Source organism: Rhyacophila brunnea, unplaced genomic scaffold, assembly GCF_057557595.1.
Source record: "Rhyacophila brunnea isolate RB1 unplaced genomic scaffold, BYU_Rbru_1.0 scaffold_13, whole genome shotgun sequence".
In the NCBI taxonomy this organism is placed as follows: Eukaryota; Metazoa; Arthropoda; class Insecta; order Trichoptera; family Rhyacophilidae; genus Rhyacophila; species Rhyacophila brunnea.
Genome location: NW_028232785.1, coordinates 3194550 through 3215330, shown reverse-complemented (window position 1 = coordinate 3215330; position 20781 = coordinate 3194550). Strand labels below are relative to the sequence as shown.

The 20781-nt window shown below is 32.4% G+C and overlaps 1 protein-coding gene and 1 long non-coding RNA gene across 3 annotated transcripts; one reads left to right on the top strand and one right to left on the bottom strand.

Annotated features, from left to right (window-relative positions):
• The first annotated feature begins 192 nt into the window (after positions 1-192).
• LOC147076163 (uncharacterized) lies at positions 193-6388 on the top strand. 2 transcript variants are annotated; one of them, XR_015069558.1, is made up of 4 exons: positions 193-411; positions 1515-1527; positions 2093-2210; positions 4341-6387. It is a non-coding gene; the product is annotated as an uncharacterized LOC147076163 (long non-coding RNA). The 2 variants fall into 2 exon arrangements; XR_015069557.1 differs by lacking the exon at positions 1515-1527 and having other exon boundaries at positions 2079-2210; positions 4341-6388.
• Positions 6389-7245: 857 nt separating this feature from the next.
• Positions 7246-19967, bottom strand: LOC147076162 (uncharacterized). The gene is made up of 5 exons (XM_085940280.1): positions 19738-19967; positions 18522-18668; positions 16819-16968; positions 10992-11125; positions 7246-7318 (listed from the first exon to the last, which is right to left on the bottom strand). Exons 1-5 carry the CDS (start codon positions 19879-19881, stop codon positions 7246-7248), a joined length of 648 nt encoding a protein of 215 aa, XP_085796406.1. The 5' UTR covers positions 19882-19967.
• Between the last annotated feature and the right edge of the window lie 814 nt (positions 19968-20781).

Sequence of the window (20781 nt, the reverse complement as noted above, 5' to 3'; positions counted from 1 at the left end):
GTAATAAATTGTAGAATAACACTTCACGCGAAAAAGGAATTGCAAACCATATCCCAATGACTTCAAAGTCAACATGAATAAGAAGAAATTTATTGGTAAGTAAGACTCCTTTCATTAGTTTATATGGCCTAGTTGAATATTTATTCATTGGTATTTCTTTTATAATTACTGGCAATACAATGCAATATTTACATAAGACCAAACGTCTATTGTCACGACTGCCAATAATTTACATTGTCCATTTGTTTCAAACACGTAGCAATGGAAGTGAAACGCGAAGCAGATGAAACTGAATCATATTCAGAAGGGCAGCAATGGTTTGACGTGCCAATACTACATCCAAACAGCTCAGGCGACGGCATTTGTAATATAAAACAAGAGAATGTCGACGGTGACATGTGTTCATTTGAGGTTAGTTTTAGTGAAATGTAATTTTCTGATCGTTTGAGGTTTGTTTTCCCATTCAGACGACTTAAATACGGTTAGCTATGCAACAAAGGGAGCAGTATCGAACTATTATTGATATATATAGGTACTTCTATAATATATATTTATGGTACGCATAAAATGGTATGATTTATTTTGTACTAACGTAGATACATTATACCATATTACCTATGATGTAGTTGTAGGTAGGTAACGATTTTGTTCAGAATATCGTCAACAGCATTCAGACCTACAAACTTATCTGAATAATGGGATGGGAGAGCCATTGTCGAAAACAACCCAATCAAAACTCGTAACTGGACAAAATCTGACATTCGAATGAAATTTTCAAAAAGGCGTCCTATTATTGTTCGTAGTTCCTTTTTTGGCCATTCTATAGATAAGTTTGTACGTCTGTAAAGTTGTCGCAGTGACAATGCAGATGTTTTGTCTATGGCCGAGATATGAATATAGTTTAGTCAATTGTCTATTGTCGCGTCGGTCAATCTACTTACCGAGTCTTGTGACATTTTTGCGTCAATTAAACTTCGTAAAATAGATATAAAACGTGAACTTGATGCTTTTGAAGATGGGCAGCAATGGTTAGATGATGTGCCAATAATCCATCCAAACAATCCGCTTACAAACATTTGTATAAAGCAGGAGAATGCTTTCGATGTCTACAGCAATATTGAGGTTAGGTTTTCTAAACTTATTAACCATTGTAAACAAATGTTTTTTCTAAGTTGAAGTGGTTTCCTAATGATGCAAATAAAACAGTTGCGTGACATATTGGACTTCACTAACTGAAACATGCAATAACACTTATACACCGCTGTGTTGACCCTTAAGTAATAACGATTGTTTGACAAAGTACCTACCTATATGTTCTGCGTCTCTATGGCTGCAGGCTAACTAGGTACTCTCGTTCATCTGAAGACAGCCGTTGCACGTTTATTCATAAAAGCTAGACAGTGTCAAACCGTGATAATACCTATGTCACATACAGAAACCGTGTGTTTGTGCTCAACGCATAATAATATAGGTGTAAACACGTATTATAAAATACCTTCTGTCTTGTGTTTCAGAGCCCTGTAACCAGCCTTGCCAATGTTAAAACTGAGATTGACCCTCTCCGAGTTGATTTCAAAGAAGACAGTGATCCGCAACCTGGTTGCTCATATTCAAAATGCGAGCCATTAAATCAGGTGCTTACATACTTATACAATATTGTGTAATATACATACATCATGCTTGTAAGTGAACATGTCTTTTTGGCTCCGTTATTATTAGACCATTGAATTCAAAGTGTATTTTGTAAGAATATAAATTTGTCGTAACGAACAAAACGGTACCTACATAATATATCACATGTTTAGATTTCAGCTCCTTCGGTGCTTTGTTTTCGGATACTAGATTTCTGAAAAGTTTCGTCTCATAAATGATCCGACTTACGTTTTAGTAAATGGGCTTTACTTTACTTCTACTCTCATTCATATAAAGACAGCTGTTGGACGTTTATTAATTATAGCGAGACTGTCGAACAGTGAAAATAGGTCACATGCAGAACCGCCCATGTTTTTGCGCTCAACGCATAATAACAATATAGGCGTAAACACATATCATAAAATACCTTCTGTCCTGTTTTTCAGAGCTCTGTAACCAGCCTTGCCAATGTTAAACCAGAGATTGATCCTCTCCGAGTTGATTTGAAAGAAGAATTTGTTGAAGACAGTGATCCGCAACCTGGCTGCTCATATTCAAAATGCGAGCCAATAAATCAGGTGCTTACATTCTTATACAATATTGTGTAATATACATATATCATGCTTGTAAATGATCATGTCTTTTTGGTTCCGTTATTATTATACCATTGAATTCAAAGTGTATTTTTAAGAATATGTTTTATATAAATTTATCGTAACGAACAAAACGCTACATAATATATCAATGTTTAGATTTTAGCTTCTTCGGTGCTTGGTTTTTGGATAGGTACTAGATTTGCGAAAAGGACTCCCTGTTATTTAGTATATTTGGTATTTTATTATTGACATTCATTAACTGTGTCTTGTTAAATGTGTTACATATTATTAATCCCGGTACTGTGCGCATCTACAGCGATGTTTTGTTCTGTACATTTATTATTTTGGAGCAGTGTTTCATGTCAGCTAAAAGTTAGGAAGGCATGTTCGATGTGTGAGGAGTAGCGAATTACGAAATAAAATGTGGTCTTATGTTCAATACGAAGGTACCGAAACATTTGATATGATCGTGCAAGTAAAATTATTGTAAAATTCCCGGGATTTTCACATCACTACTTAGGTAGGTACTTACTTACGTGTGAAACAGGATTCAAGCCAAGTGTTTTTCTAGATAAGTATTATAATAACTAGTTTCTATACACCGGGTAGCAGTGTCACCAATCAAAATTCTTGTAGTTGGGCTCGATGCTTTCAATATGTAATGCGCAAACAGGAAAAAGAGTGTGTTTGCTGTGCTGTTGCCGTGCGTTACAGACAGATAAATCAAATGATATACAATATAATGTATTTGAAAATGTCTGTCAGTATTATCCATGCTCTTAGAGCAGTGATACTCAACCTGCGGCCCGCCAACCTTTTTTGTTCGGCCCTCAACACATTTATTATCAGGAACATGATTTACAAAATCTGGCATTCTATATTTCGTATATCTTGAGATTAATTTCGACTTTGACGTACAGAAATGGAATCCCGAAGAGGATGGTCGTTGTCGCGTCAACGTCAGATCTGGTATAAGAGTGTTGCTACTGTTGCCGTGCGTTACAGACAGATAAATCAAGGCAAATCTAATATAATGTATTTGAAAATGTCTGTAATTAGTTATCAATGCTCTCAAAGTGTTATGAGTTATATTGTGGAGTGTATTTACAAACTAAATTAAGCACATGTAATGGTAGGTGGGGTGGCGAAAATTCGATTTACCTACATATTTTAACTAAGGATTGTAATAATATATTTCGTATTAACGAAATGACTATGCTATCACAGATTTTTTGTCATTAGGTTCATTTCTTTATTGACTATCTTTATGGTAGGTAGGCTTAGTTTTTGCAACAAAAGTATTTATTGGTCGAAAACAATCGATTTTTTTGGACATATCTATTGAGGTGTAACTTTTTAATAGACGGCAAAGATCTGTTGATCCACTAACACACTTTATTACACACACAATTCTTCGGTACACCATATTATATCTTCATAAGAAGACACTTATATTATGCTTTTATTTTCTTTTGATGTTCACATTCACATTGATGTTATTAGGAGTTCACTGTTTTATTAATTGGCTGAACTGTGGATTCGGGGAATGTGAATACAAGATATATTTTCTATCCTTTTCGCACGAGGTATAATAGGGTAACTTCCGCAAACGTTAAAATGTATGTAATAATTTCACCTTCCGTAAACTGTAGTCTTATTTCAATGAAAATAATTACGTATGACTGACAATGGTTAATGTCAGATGTTAATAGCCTACCTCTATCCTTCGCCACTGGGCCCCGATTACTATTGTTTGATAAAAATAGATGGGAGACTGGTGTTGTATTATGAATCCCCATACGGTCAAGTGAATACATTTAGCCAGATTCCGTACTATCTTTATGTCTTACGCATCCCTTAGAAATCTGCATCAATAATATATGTACTGTTGGAAACATAAGCAATCGTCTGAAATTATATATTTTGGATTCATGCGTATTCACTTCAAATAAACAAACTGATATAACTTTTCAGTACACCCATTCTGTCTCTAAATTCCAGCCTCTGTATTTAAATATTCTTACATATCTTTAAGGTATGAGATTTTATTAATATTATTCTCTGATATACCTATATATGTTGTTTAATGCAATATGCTCCACGTTCTTTTAGTTGATTCCTGCAACTACTGCCATGACTTGTTCCGCTAGTCTCGGATTGCCAGAGAGGATCTTAGAAGTACAGGAGCCATACGATGAAATACGGATTGACTATCAAGATATTAAAAAAGAATTGGAAGTATATGAAACGATCACGAATAAAGGCAGTCGAACTGCTGAACGTAAGCACACACAATCTGACGTCACAGACCCCAAATTATTAGTGGCCGTAATGAAGTTAGAAAAAAAATCGTTTAATAACAAAAATTTTGCGTGCAGTTTTTGTTTTGAAATTTTTGCATCGTTATCTCTATTGAAGCTTCACAAAGCGTGTCACAAAAAATCAATAGCGGATAAAACGGAAATTTACAAAATCATTCAATCTAATTTCAAAAATCTAAACATAAATAATCATTTACGTAAAAAGCCATTTAAATGTGACCAATGTGTTTACTCTTGTCTACACTCTTATGATATAAAAAAACACAAAATGACTCATTCTGATGAAAAACCATTTAAATGTAACCAATGTAATTACTCTTGTATTCGATCTAGTTATATGAAAATACACAAAATGACACATTCTGGTGAAAAACCATTTACATGTGCCCAATGTAATTACTCTTGTATAACATCTAGTAAGATGAAGGTACACAAAATGACACATTCTGGTGAAAAGCCATTTACCTGTGACCAATGTGAATACTCTTGTATACAAGCTCGTACGATTAAAATACACAAAATGACTCATTCTGGTGAAAAACCATTTAAATGTAACCAATGTAATTACTCTTGTATACAAGGTAGTACGATGAAAATACACAAAATGACTCATTCTGGTGAAAGGCAATTTCAATGTGACCAGTGTAATTACTCTTGTATACAATCTAGTAATATGAAATTACACAAAATGAAACATTCTGGTGAAAAGCCATTTAACTGTGACCAATGTGAATACTCTTGTATTCGATCTGGTGATATGAAATTACACAAAATGTCTCATTCTGGTGAAAAACCATTAAAATGTGACCAGTGTAATTACTCTTGTATAAGATCTGGTGATATGAAAAAACACAAAATGACTCATTCTGGTGAAAAGCCATTTAATTGTGACCATTGTGTCTACTGTTGTACAACATCCGGTGCGATGAAAATACACAAAATGACGCATTCTGGTGATAAGCCATTTAAATGTGATAAATGTAATTACTTATGTGTACGATCTCGTGATATGAAAATACACAAAATGACTCATTCTGGTGAAAAACCATTAAAATGTGACCAGTGTAATTACTCTTGTATAAGATCTGATGATATGAAAAAACACAAAATGACCCATTCTGGTGAAAAGCCATTTAATTGTGACCATTGTGTCTACTGTTGTACAACATCCGGTGCGATGAAAATACACAAAATGACGCATTCTGGTGATAAGTCATTTAAATGTGATAAATGTAATTACTTATGTGTACGATCTCGTGATATGAAAATACACAAAATGACTCATTCAGGAGAAAAACCATTTGAATAGAATCAATGTGATTACTCCTCTATTATATCCGGCAAGATGAAAACGCAAAAAATGACCTATTCTGGTAAAAAGCCATTTAATTGTGACCATTGTGAATACTCTTGTAGAATATCTAGTAACTTGAAATTACACAAAATGACCCAATCTGGTTAAAATCCATTTAATTTGTGATTACTCGTATATATATTCTAGCAGTTTAAAAAGACACAAGATGTCCCATTTTGGTGAAAAGCCATTTTAATTTGAGCAATGAAATACTCATGTGCACAATCTGATACACTTAGATCGCTTAAAATGACTCATTCTGTTGAAAAACAAAAATAACAATTTAATCTATGGGATGACTAGTGTGTACAATTCCTGAAATTTTGCATTCTGGCGAAATTACTTTTTAGGTTATCCAATGTAATTACTAATGTATACAACATATTACTACGAAACAATATTTTTATTTTTAATAATAGCTTATTCTTCTGTACACAATACGGTGGCTTGAAATCACGTAATTAAAAATTTACACATTCTGGTGGAAAAGCATTTTATTTTAATTTCTCATCCATATCATCATGATACTTGAAACAACAAAACAAAAGAACATTGTTGAACATAACGCCATCCTAAAAATATCGTACGATGCCATGCTTTAGATTCTGTCTATATTTTAGAAATTTGGCATTTTGCAGCCTCTTTAAAGGTAATTGATCATTTCAAATGGTTAGTGTCACGTACTGATTTTTCCGCCCCTGTGGGGGGCGCTCCCATAGGGAGTAGTGCCACCCAGCCGCTCGGTCTGACCCTGGTAGTCAATGGGCCACCGGTAGTATAATTACGACCCTCGACAAAGCCCAACAATATTTCATGTATGTAGAAGTCCCGCAGTTTGCTCTGGCAGGTCCCACCACTTCTCAGGGTGAACTGTGGAAGAATAAGTTGGTCACAGACCATGTAAATATAAGGTAAAAGGTTATAAGATTAAAATGTTAATTAAATATATGTCTAAATAAGGGGGTAATCAAATTAAAATTAAATGTAAAATGTGATTTGTTTGTAATGATAATATATAGTGTAAATTGTAATATAATATTCAAATGTAAATGTAAACATGCAAAGTATCATTGGGATAATAAATTGGGACTTATGAATGGGCGTTGGTGGTACATAGTAATTAAGATAATTAAGGAATTAATGTAATTAAAGTAATATTAATATTAATCATATTATGTACATCGATATCGCTATATGTTTGGTTGATAGTCTGACATCCGTCAACCTTATATAAATGTGTAGCATATGGCGGTATCGGTGATCGGTGTGAATTTGTAAGAAATACAACCACCCCTAACGGATAAAAAGGCAAGATTATTAAATCCAAAATCAGTCTGTTTTGTCACTTGTGGGTTCCGGGAGTCGCTTCTGCGACGGCTTGTATCCCCGGAACCCTCACGATCTCGTCTGCATAACTGATTAGAAATCATTAAGTTAATGTTAAATAATTAGTTAATAATAATCAAGTTAATTGTAAAATAATTAAATAATAATATTCGATTTAATTTTTAATTAATCAGTAATAAATGTAGTTATTTTTGTGACTTCGGATATTAGTTGACTCTTGTTTATTGAGACTTCGAACTGTGAACTTCGAATATTAATTGATTTGACTTTTCTTTTTTTTACTAATTGTGGTGTATCTAATAACAATAAAATACGAGTTCTGAAGATTTCATCTGGTGTTTAATTGATTTTGTGCCCCGTGACTTCTTGGTTACTCCACGTCCATGAGTTTCCTGCCTGTTCCTCCACATTAATGAACCTCCACTTCCAAGTGCCTGAGCTAGTCAGGAAGTCGGAGGCCTTCATTAGCCATGCTTCTTAATGCTATTTGGTCATTATTTTACAGTACCTATGTTTGCTTACATAATATGCAATTAGCACGTAATCGTATAAAATATAAAATAATTGGCCATCAAGAAACGTAGTTCAAGTTCGATTACGGCTTGTCGCATTCTGCAGTAGTAGAAACGGCCGCACAATATGTCATCATTGATCATAGGCAGGACAAAGTCGAATGTCACCTAAAAACACATATGTGGTTTTTCGTACTTACGTTCACTGCATCAAATAATACCACATTCAGTGTTATTGAATGAACAAAGTAGGTATTGTTACTATCGTAATACAATATTGTTATAATAAAAAGGCGATTAAAAGGTATGTCCAAAAGTGATAAGATTAGGTTTGAATGTTAAATAGAAAAAGAAATAACAATTATGTAGGTACATGGAATGAGCTAAGGAAATAATAAATTGTTAAATTACAGTGACTACGAAGGAATACAATTCCTTCTATTCCCTAGAATATACATAAATAATAAATATTTTTTTTATATATTTAAGAATACAAAACATTGTGGACATAACAAATCTAAATTCAAGACTTACACAACATGAGATTTACATTGTAAGTCAAATATTACCCTCACATGAGAGAAGCAGAGAATATAATATATTCTCTATATATTATATATAAAAACAATAATACTATTAATAACAAAAAAATAAATAAATATTTAATACAGAAAAAATAAATTTTGAAAACAAAAAAACATACAATTTTATACAGAAAAATAAAGTTTCAAAAACAAAATACGAAGTACATAATTGAAAATGTCTATGTCTTTGGGGAGCGCATTTACTAATCTTGCACCTCTCGCTAATGGTGCCTGATTGACTTGACACGAGGAAACGGTTTCGAATAAGAAAAAATCATGGCTGCGACCACGTAGTAATAACAGGTAGTGACAGGCATGTAAATTCAAATTCATTATGGCACGTGCAGATATGGTGGGTGGTGGAGGGAAAAGCAAGTATGACGTGTACTCAGTAAAGAATATTACATTCTCAAACCATTTGAATTGCATTTTTTATATTATTTAATATCATTGGTGTATAATAAAATATCTCATCCATTCCCTGGATGGTTCTAAGAAAAATTTACCCCCTGGATCAGTGTCTCTTAACCTTTTTACACCTGCAGACCATTGAAAGTGGGAAAAACATTTTTTGGGCTGCGTTAGTAGAAATTACAAATATTATATTTTGTGTAGTACGCTCTGAAATTTTGCGTCCTTGCTCGAACAGATAAAAGGGCTATAAATTAAAAAGAGATTTTCAAAAAATAAATTTATAAAATTTAATTTTGTTTCCTTTTTAATTAAAACAGACATAATATCAAATAAAATATGCAAAAAATATAATGTAAAAAATAATATTTTATTGGTAGGTAATTAAAATAAATGTAAATCAATCAATAAATAGAAATTTCAGTCATGGTTTAAAAATAAAATGAATGCGAAATCTGTAAATCAGAAATAAGTGATCAAAGCATTGAATGTTGTACAACTATGTGTCAAATTAATTTCCGGTTTACATCAGCAGCAAATTATTCCAAAAGTGGAAACATTTCTGTGTGTTTCTCTTATACGCGGTATGAAACGACGATGAGTGCAAGAAAAACGTCTATCGTGGTTGATTTGGTCACGTAAAACCATAAATCTATTTTAATAACAAAAACACAATGCACAAACACTTGCAAAAGTACGGGTTTTGAAAATTGTCTTGGAACTTATAGTAGGTACTTATAGGCATTTGGACACCAAAATTTACGGACCAACAGAAAAATTCTACAGATCACTGGTTTAGAAACACTAGTTTATCGGTTGAACAGAAGAGGCCAATTAAAATTAATACGGTTGTGGTAACATGTTGGTAATAAATTTAAATTTAATTTTCTTGCCTAATTAAGAATATAATAAATAGGTAGGCAACATGTGATTTATTCAGTAAGAAGTGCATTACGGGCAACGTTACCAATAATTCGTGGGTCGGGATGTGAAGTCAGATAAGTCACAAATTGTCATTTTGAGATATAGCAAAAACAAACTTCAAAAAATTCCCCACGTTCCCCTAATTATAGTTATGTTTTTTTATGAGTAACAAATCAAAGTATATGTAATTGGCTTTCAATTATATGTCCTAGAAGTATTCTAACTATTTTGTTTCATTAAAATTTAATTGGTTTAAAAAAAAGGGAATTCACTTATCTGGATTTGCACAAAAAATGATTGACTTACCTTACTACGCACAAAGTAATATTATTATTTTTTCATGTAAATCCGACTAATATTAGCAATAAAACACACATTTTATACATAAATCTTATTGGTTTATTGAACAAAATATTATATAAATTTAAAATTAGAATTTTTATAACCTATTTTTACTTTAATGTTATTTAAGTAGTGAAAAGGCACACACACCTGAATATTATAAAGGTTCATCGTTATCATTAAACTTCAGTACGGATTTCTTCAATTGTATCAGGTTAAATATCCTGGACTGTCTCAGATGTCTCAAGTGACTCATAAAATTCTCTATAATAAGGTGAAATGTATAGAAGTAAGTCTATCAAATCTTTCGTCTTGTCTCGTCTTATATATGAAATTTGTTAAAATGCAGTCGTCTCGTCGAGAGTTCTTTTAAATTTCACTATTCCCGGTTCGTGTTTGTTGAATTAAAGCCACTTAACATCTCTCCAAACAAACTTATTCCCATATGTGTCTATACGATACGAGTAGTTAAAACAATCTGCATGAATTATTTCAGTGACTAGAAAAGGATTTTTCTTTGCAGTCTCGCATATTGATTTGGCCCAATCATGAGGATGTTCGATCGTTCCACCAAATGTCTTTTTTTTCTTCTCAATTATGCGATGGTCACTATCGCACTCCATATATTATGTGTGTGGCCAGGGACTAAAATTTTTTAATCAATTTTGTTTCAAGTCTCAGGATGTTTCACTGCTATCATGCACATTACAGCTACGTGGCTATTTTTGTTTTGACCCGCACATCTATCGGAATACATGATCACATGCTTAATATTATCATGTATCCCCTTGGTATTTGAACAGGCATGCAGCGATATCGTTAGCTTCTCTATTAGCAAGAGCTCATGGCATACAAAGCAATATCCCTGGTTATTATCACAATCATGCACTGTCAAAATGTCATTTGTAAAAAGCCAGGGAACTTTCAACAACTGGTGTGGGCATACATTGCTGCATGTCAAATGTTACAATTTGGCAAGAGGAATATTGCAAGTACTCTTTATCACAACTCTTAGCTGAATATGCAAAGTCAGCTTCGTCATGAAATGATGCTCTTTCAATTCCTCACGATTTTTATTTCTTTCTTCATCATCGGTGGAATTCTTAATTTGTATATATGTACATAAGTTTATCGCATTTTTGGCAAGTATCCTTATTTAGCCGTTTGAATGTTAAGTTCATGCCATGGAATATTTCTGCGTATAAACGAATATTGATGGGATTACAGCAAATACTCATCAAATATTGAGAATACATCACAGTTATTGTCAAATGTGTAGGTAAGTATTTTCTGACAGTCACATATGTGTCTTTGCTATTAGCCTATCTTGTTCGCTATCTTTGTTTTTAGGGATATTTTTCCTCTTGCATCTTCTTGAATGAGTATACCGGAAGCAGTCGCACGTTTTTTTTTCAAAACATGTTCAAAAAAATTGTGACTTTCACTTAATGTTTTTAATGTACAACCTTTACAAATTGGTTTCCGTAACAGTACAACAGTCAAGTAGTATTGAACTGTTACTTGGCGAAAATGATGTTTTCCTGGTTCGCTTTGTCTGATACGACTTTTTTCCATATTCATAACTTTCATTATAGGTACCTACATTGTAACTTTTGCCAGTAATTCGTGCAACTTCTTTATCATTTCTGGAGGCTTTTGTATCATTCTTTAAGTTACGTTTTTGGTGATTATTTCTTCTGAATCGAGAACGAGGGTCATAGCTTAAAACAACGTTGTGATGTGTAATCGTGGAAGCATTATTTAAGCATGAAGGGTGTGGTTCTTCAATGTTGGTAAATTAAACTAATAATTCTTGAATATTAAAATCAGGATGTTTTATGCTACCATATGAATCGTCAACATACAAGTTATTGGAGTATGTGGTTGAACCTAGAAGCAAGATTATTTGTTTGGATATTGTTTACGTGTTTTTAGAGTTAAATAAATCAAATTCGATAAATTTGGTATATTTTTTATAATATACTAATAATACACATACTTATTTATATAAGTCATAATTTAATAAAATATGACTATTTTACTAACGTTCTGTTGTTATTTTTTTTTTCAAAATTTCTCAAAATATCTTAAAAAATTCGTTAGATTCACCAAGATCAACATGGAGTAGGTATGACGTTTGAAGATAAGCCTACCATGAGTAGTAAGGTAAGTCACACAAAACGTTGACTTATCTGACTACTCATGTGAGTAATACTCCGTAAAATAAAAAAATATGTTTTGACTGAAAATGCATCTCGCTAATGGTGAGACGTACGACTTATCTGACTACACAGAACGAAAGATTATTTTTTTTTAGTATAGTGGCATTCATATCTCATTTTTGCTGTTCTGTGACTTACCTGACTACACATCCCGACCCACGAATTTTTCTAGTGAGTGTGCGGATCATAGACTAATATACTTTTATAGATCGGCCACTCAGGTATACCAAAGTGGTTCAAAGTGGCCTTAAGGAATGTTAGTGATCATAGCGAATGAAGTGACCATAGCATATTTGAAAGTGACCTACCTCAACAAGTTTGTGTAGCTTGTGTCGTTATTTTTTTTTATAATATGTGGTGTTGCAATGGTAAAGAAAAAAAACCCAGAAAATTAATATAATTGTTGTTTTTATTCCAGAAATACAAATGTACAACAAAAAATAATATTACATAGCATGATAAATAAATAATATTACACAGCAATATAATGCGATCAGATTACAGAAAATGAAATAAGTACAAAGAGTTTATAAACAAAACTATGACAATATAAATTTTATCAAATACAATGAAATTGTGAATTACGTAAGGATTTTACATATTTCAATTACTCCAAAAAACTAATTATAGTACTCTGATCAAAAGCTTTTAAAAATCATAATTCAATTTGGATTTTAGTCATCAGAATTCCAATTTCAACAGTTGAATAATGATTATAGATACGGATATTAAATTATATAGCTTGTTGGAAATGAAATAATTAATTCGGTACATAAGTATTATTAATTGCATATTATCATGAAAAGACTATTATTTATTTAATTTAAAACCCTGATAACCTAAAAAAACTGAATATTTAAAATGCTAAAGTCAAATTTAATTTTGCATTTATGGGCATAGAAAGATAGCTATATTGTTCTAAATTGAAGTTAAATCATCATTTAATTACAAGATTGGTCTGTCAATCACTACATAAATTCGATTTGACGTTAATACGCAATCATTCAAACTGAACACACATGTAGGTAATTGTTTTAAAACTTACACATTGTTACATTTATTAGAAAATTAAATTTATCAATTTTTTTAAATTTAATTGTTTGAAATTCTTTAAAGAAAACGTAAAACATGTGTTGTTTTCAATGCCATATTACTTTATGCAAATCCACATATAAATAAAAATTCTTTACAATTATCGGAAGAAATTACGATTTGTTTAAATGAACTTGCCAGTTTATTATTATTTTTCCAAGACGGAATTTTATATTAATTATTTAATATTAGATTAACACGAAATAAATAAATAACACCATAATAGATATAAAGATTTAATTTTGAATATTGATCCAATATCCCACAAGCTAGATTGGCATGAAAAAATAAATATAAAATGACACTGCCATCTATCTGTAGTGGTCGACTTAGATTTGCTTTGAACAAGTACTGTTATTTCAGTTTCCCACCCCTGGTCGAGATACCCGCTCAACCACATAACACCCACGGTCGGGAAATAAAAGTAGAATAACATTATAAAAGAAACCGTGTACGTGCAACGTATATTACGAATTAGTTGTAAACGTTGCGAAAGACTATAAATAAACCTCAAATAAGATAATTAATCATATAAGTATAATAATTTACAATTAAGTATTCAAACGACTACTGTCAGATTTATAAAAAATAATAAACCTGTGGACGAAAATACAACTACAATAATACCAGTTAAATAGTGTGTATGATTACCACCAACTCATCCCATCAAAATAAGCAGAATAATATGTCAGTAGGTATGAATGTTCAATATATGAAATATCACATTCTCAAATCTTTTTATTTATTCTTTGAATAAAATAATAAAAATATATTTTTAGATAAAGAAGACGCGGGAGATTTTTCTTCTCCAAAACAGATCGTATGTATAATAATTACAAGATAAAAAGAACTTTGTGTAACCATCGTTTTTAAATCTTCTGTTGAATCATATAAACTTGACCTGACAAGCTTGAAAGATCAAAATAAATTGTATTTGAAAGAAATAATACTGAAATGTCACTTTGACATTCATATTGATTTCCATAGTAATGCACGTATATACTAATAATTTAGTTGCTAGGACCGCACACCCCTAGCAACCAATAATAGTGTCGAAATAACTTTTCATACAAAACTGAATTAACTGAAAAAGAATTCAATTCTACTTAAAGATGGCTAAAAGTATTTAAAAAAAATGCATTGGCATCGTTTTTTGATATATTCTAAAAGTTTTAAATGTCTAGCTAGTTGGGAAGTTAATTAAAAATCAATTGCAAGATTTGTACCGGACAAACAACCAACAGACAAATAAGAGTACGAGCTAAGAAAAACGTTGTAAAATAGCTGACACCCCTTCTATAAGTTCTGTTTTGGATTGTTCTACCTCCATATAAAGCAATTGACAAACCCGTAAGGTGAAAAATGGGACCAATCGCTTTACACAATTTTGCCATATACTGGTATCGCGTATTCGCAATTTCACGAAACGATGACTGATATTAAAAGTAACGTAGTATAACATTGATCACTTTAAATTAGCGTTTCAACAGGATGGGTCATTTTGTGTTGTTTCATGTATTCTGAACGTGCAAAATATAAATAACACTTTGACAACACCGAAATAACTTAACACCAGAATGAGTCATTGTGTTCTTTCTTCGAATCAGATTTTAGAGATGTGTTCTGAGAATGTTTATGAGAAATTTTGTTTTTCATATAACTAGACCGCACACAAGAGTAATAACATTGATCACATTTGAATGGCTTTCCACCAGAATGTGTCATCATGTGCCTTTTAATATTACCAGGTCTTTTACAAGAGTAGTCACATTGGTCACAGTTAAATGGCTTTACACCAGAATGTGTCATTATGTGCCTTTTCATATTATCAGATGTTATACATGCATATTTACACTGGTCACATGTAAATGGTTTTTCACCAGAATGAGTCATCTTGTGTACTTTCATAGTGCCAGATGCTATACACGAATATATACATTGGTCACATTTAAATGGCTTTTCACCAGAATGTGTCATTTTATGTTCTTTCAGATGACAAGATTGTATACAAGAATAATCACATTGGTCACATTTAAATGGCTTTTCACCAGAATGAGTCATTTTATGTATTTTCATACTACTAGACGTTATACATGAATAATTACACTGGTCACATGTAAATAGTTTTTCGCCAGAATGAGACGTTTTGTGTATTTTCATCCTACTAGATTCTATACAGGAGTATTCACATTGGTCACATTTAACTGGCTTTTTGCCAGAATGAGTCATTTTGTGATTTTTCTTGGTGCCCGATGCAATAAAAGTGTAACCACATTGGTCACATGTAAATGGTTTTTCACCAGAATGAGACGTTTAGTGTTTTTTTTAAATCAGAAGATTTTATACACGAGTAATAACACTGGTCACAATGAAATGGCCTTTCACCAGAATGAGACATTTTGTGTATTTTCATCCTACTAGATTATAAACAAGAGTATTAACATTGGTCACAGTTAAATGGCTTTTCACCAGAATGTGCCATTTTGTGTAATTTCATATTACTAGATTGTATACAAGTGTAGTTACATTGGTCACATTTAAATGGCTTTTCGCCAGAATGAGTCATTTTGTGTTTTTTCATATTACTAGATTGTATACAAGAGTAGTCACATTGCTCACATTTAAATGGCTTTTCGCCAGAATGAGTCTTCTTGTGAATTTTCATTTTACCAGATGTTATACATGAGTAATTACACTGGTCACATATAAATGGTTTTTCACCAGAATGAGACATTTTGTGTTATTTCATACAACTAGATTCTATACAAGAGTATTCACATTGGTTACAGTTATATGGCTTTTCACCAGAATGTGTCATCATGTGCCTTTTAATATTACCAGGTCTTTTACAAGAGTAGTCACATTGGTCACAGTTAAATGGCTTTTCACCAGAATGTGTCATTATGTGCCTTTTCATATTACCAGATGTTATACATGCATATTTACACTGGTCACATATAAATGGTTTTTCACCAGAATGAGTCATCTTATGTACTTTCATAGTGCCAGATGCTATACACGAATAATTACATTGGTCACATTTAAATGGCTTTTCACCAGAATGTGTCATTTTATGTTCTTTCAGATGACAAGATTGTATACAAGAATAATCACATTGGTCACATTTAAATGGCTTTTCACCAGAATGTGTCATTTTATGTTCTTTCAGATGACAAGATTGTGTACAAGAATAATCACATTGGTCACATTTAAATGGAATTTTTCCAGAGTCATTATTTAGGTTTAGATTTTTAAAATCAGAACGAATTGTTATGTAATTTTTCGTTTTAGCCGTCATTGATTTCTTATGATACGCTTTGTGAAGCTTCAATAGAGATAATGATGCAAAAAAATCATAACATTAACTGCACACAAAATTTTCGTTGTTAAAAGATTTTCTCTCCAACTTTATTACGGCTATTAATAATTTGGGATCTGTGAAGTAAGATTGTATATGCTTACGTTTAGCAGTGTGACTGACTTTATTAGTATTCGTTTCATAACGCTCCAATTCTTTTTTAATGTCTTGATAGTCAATCTGTATTTCATCGTATGGCTCTTGTACTTTTAAGATATTCTCTGTCAAGTCGAGACTGGCGGAATATGTCATGGCAGTGGTTCCAGAAATCACCTGAAAGAACGTGGAGTATATTGCATTAACAAGAATACAAACACCATAGGTATATCGGAGAATAATATAAAAAAATAAATACCATAAGATATGTGGGATTTTTGACATACAAGGAGTATAGAATTTTGAGAAAGAAATGGTGTGTTGATAAATTATATCGGTATGTTCATTTCATGTAAATGTGCATGGATCCTGAATATATAAATTTAGACGATTGTATATATTCCCAATAGATACGACATATTATTTTCTTCAGATTTCTAAGTGTGCGTAAGACCTAAAGATAGCACTTCGACGGAATCTGGCTTCATGTATATCATGCATAAGAAAAAACTAGTCTCTCATATATGTTTACAAATAATCCAAATCATTTTCAAACTTATTCGCTGACGACCTACATATTTTTTAGCAGAAGACTAGTACCTCCTTGCTGAGTGCAAGTCACACTAACTATATTGTTATTTCATAGAAAATAGTGTGGATAATTGATTTACTTTTGTGCATTCTAAATAAGAGCAGCCGGGAAGAGGATTCTTATGTTTGCTTTAGGGTTTTGTATCAGCAACCTACACTTTCTTAAAACCAACTTCCTGTAAATTAGTATACGACTTAGTACTAGAAGGGTTGTGGCAATGGCAATGAGTTTTACATAGGTTTTTATACAATTCATATTTTAGTCAAGGCACACCTTACTATCGGTTTTGGTATAGTATTCCAAAAGAGCGGTGTTCCTTATATACAGGCTGTCTCCATGCCTGTAATCACCAAGTTTGATATTCGGTACATGCGAAGTTGAGAAGAAAGTACAGAATTTTGCGTTGAAAGTGAAGACGTATGAAGGATATGTACCTATCCACACGGTAGTTACACTGTCGAGCATAACCGATAGAAATTAATTAAATTGACCTGTTTTTATTGAAAATTTTACTCGGACAATATTGCTTTCATACTTTAAAAGGGAAAGATTTGTGATGAACAAAAGTTGGATGTAGGCACACATTTCTTTATCCGCACCTAATATCACTATTTCACCTTGAGTACTAGATGATATCCTAGTTGTGGTGAGTTGTTTGAAATGTGTTATATTTCTATTTTTAGTTATACGCATCTACATTGAAGTCACCAGTAAAATTATAGTTAATAATATAATATACTATAACAGTCTTATGTGTGAATCGTTAGATATAAAATACATTCCTGTTTCATAATAATAAATTAATAGTATGACTTACGCCAAGGAATTGACTTATTTTTGCATTCCTATTTAGAAACTGATCATTAGGAATCAAGTTGACGGAGGAAAGGTAACATAGGTAACGACCGCATCTTTGGAGCATCAGAGAAATGGGAAACTAATAAATTTGCACTCACATTGTGTTCAATAAGCTAATCATATACCAATAATTCGTTTTTGAATGGGTAAATAATAACTGGGCGAATACGTCAGTGTTTGTCGCCACATCTAATCGAATTCATTGACCTATTGCGCATCTTAGTTTTTTCTGTGTTACCATAATGATCGCATTTAAATTGAATAGATTGTTATATTATACCTGATGTCCTGGGATGCATTTGGAATAATTGGGTTGAGGGTTCACATGATTGCTTTGCTCCACATCCTCTTGAACAATCTCATTATTTAAGTCAACCTGCTCGAAATCAGTCTCCAATTTCACAGTGGTAAGGTACTTTGAAGGGATCTAAAAAAATACATTGATTTTATAATTAAAAAGGGATATTAATAGATACGCCGATAATAAACTTTGTTCCTGTTTAGTGATATCGTTGTCGTCATTGCAATATGTTGATTGTCTAGAACAGTGGTCGGCAAACCACGGCTCGCGACCCACATGCGGCTCTCTGAACCCTTGAGTGTGGCTCTGCAACAAATGACTACGTACTGGCTAAAATAGTGAAAAATAGGACAGTCAAAATGTTTTCGAATATAGCCAAACAACCAGCAAGTCAAAGCTTTATCAATAGCAGCTGACGAGTCTTGTGACATAAATGATAGCACAGTTTTCACTTTTTATACGATTTATTTCATCTACAGGCCATAAAAAAGAACTTGCAGGATTATTGCCACTCAAAGGTCATACACGAGGAGAGGATATTGCAAATGCTGTAATTGGGTGCATGGACAAACATCATATTCCACTCGGTAAAATTGTGTCAATTTCAGCAGACAGGACGAAAAGTATGACCGGCGTAAGGAAAGGATTTGTTGCTATTTTTAATCACTAGAGACTTGATTGCCATTGCATAATTCGTCAAGAAGCAATTTGTGCGCAAACATTTCGAGAAGAAATTTGCAAAGTTATGGAATTGGTGATTAAGATTATCAACTCCATTATAGCTAAAGCTCTTAATAATCGCAGATTTAAAGACTTTTTAGCTGAAACGGAGAGTGAGTACGCGGATCTTCTGCTGCATAACAAGGTACGCTGGTTATCATTTAGCCCTATATAACAAGAATAGGTACGTAATGTTAATTCGAAACGAACGAACCAACTTTCCTTATCTAAATCAATCGGTTTAACCATCGCTTGCGTCTCATTTACTTACAGTAATTATAATCGTTGAAACTGTTAAATGGTTTCATTACGGCCTTTGAAACATTTCCAATTCGATTTCCAAAATATCTACCTACATAATTCTTTCGAAAATATACTATTATTCTCGTTTACGTATATTGTTGGCATCATTATTTGTTTTTTCCCCTGAGATTTTTATCCTAAGAAAATAATAAATAACCTATGAAAAACTAACCTCGACAGCATTGCTGGGATAAACATCACACGCTTGTTTGATGCAAGTATTTAATTCTTGGTTATTTCCCTGTGAAGATACATCGAACCGATTTTGTTCATCTGCATCAGATTCGAAATGACCCGCTTTACGTTTGACGTTCATTTCACGTTTTTAAATCGCTCACTTCTGAAAGATTATCGTATCACAATTAATAATAAACTGTATGTAAGCAATCCTGACAAAACGGTATCTGGCAGCCGTGATAGTAGACAATGATTGCTTGTGCCATAGACAAAAAAATGAAATAATAAATTAATGCCAACTTACATGACGTTTTATTTCGAAAGAAGCATTTAATCTAAATTAAGTGCAATATAATTATGTATAACATAATATTATTATTATAATGGATGATTTTTAGACGTATAGATAGACATTTTTGCACTTTTTTCGATACGCGAAAGGAAAGGTACCTAGGTAGTTACCTAATGAATTTTATCCATTCATAGTAGAATAAGTAAATTTACTTGCAATTTTATTTTCACAAAATCACATAGGTACTAGGTACCTAATCAAAACGTTTTTCTCGCCTCCTAGCTTGTTTTTGTACCAGCAGGAATGTTTTTGTCAACGACCGTTGGCAGCACTGATCCTGACAGCCATAGACTAATAAATACCATTTAACATTATACTACTCACGGCTATACCGGCACGTGGCTTAAATACTTTGTCGCACTATTTTTGCTTTAATTAAAGACGTAAAATGGATATAAATTGTGAACCATCTGAACTAGAAACTTGTCCAAATTGGCAACGTTCGTGTGGTGACAGTCCGGACGCCAACATTTATATAAAACAAGAAAATGACGACGATGTCAGATGCAATTTTGAGGTTAGTTTTTAAAACATAATAAATTATTATTAGATTCATACTTTTAGTTATCTTACTGATTCAGGATTGTTTTCTGAACAGTTTTGTAGACCCAATCGTAGGTAACAAATTAGTCGTGACGATAAAGGTGTCACTGATCATAGACAATACAATTTCAAATTCATTGCGAA

Excerpts from the sequence above, each read along its gene's own strand:
- LOC147076162 (XM_085940280.1), bottom strand. The coding sequence starts at position 19,881 with ATGAACGTCAAACGTAAAGCGGGTCATTTCGAATCTGATGCAGATGAA. Across the intron at positions 16,969-18,521 it reads AATGCATCCCAGGACATCAG|GTGATTTCTGGAACCACTGC; the intron begins GTATAATATAAC and ends ACGTTCTTTCAG. Across the intron at positions 7,319-10,991 it reads AATATTCCTCTTGCCAAATT|TTATGCAGACGAGATCGTGA; the intron begins GTAACATTTGAC and ends ATTTCTAATCAG.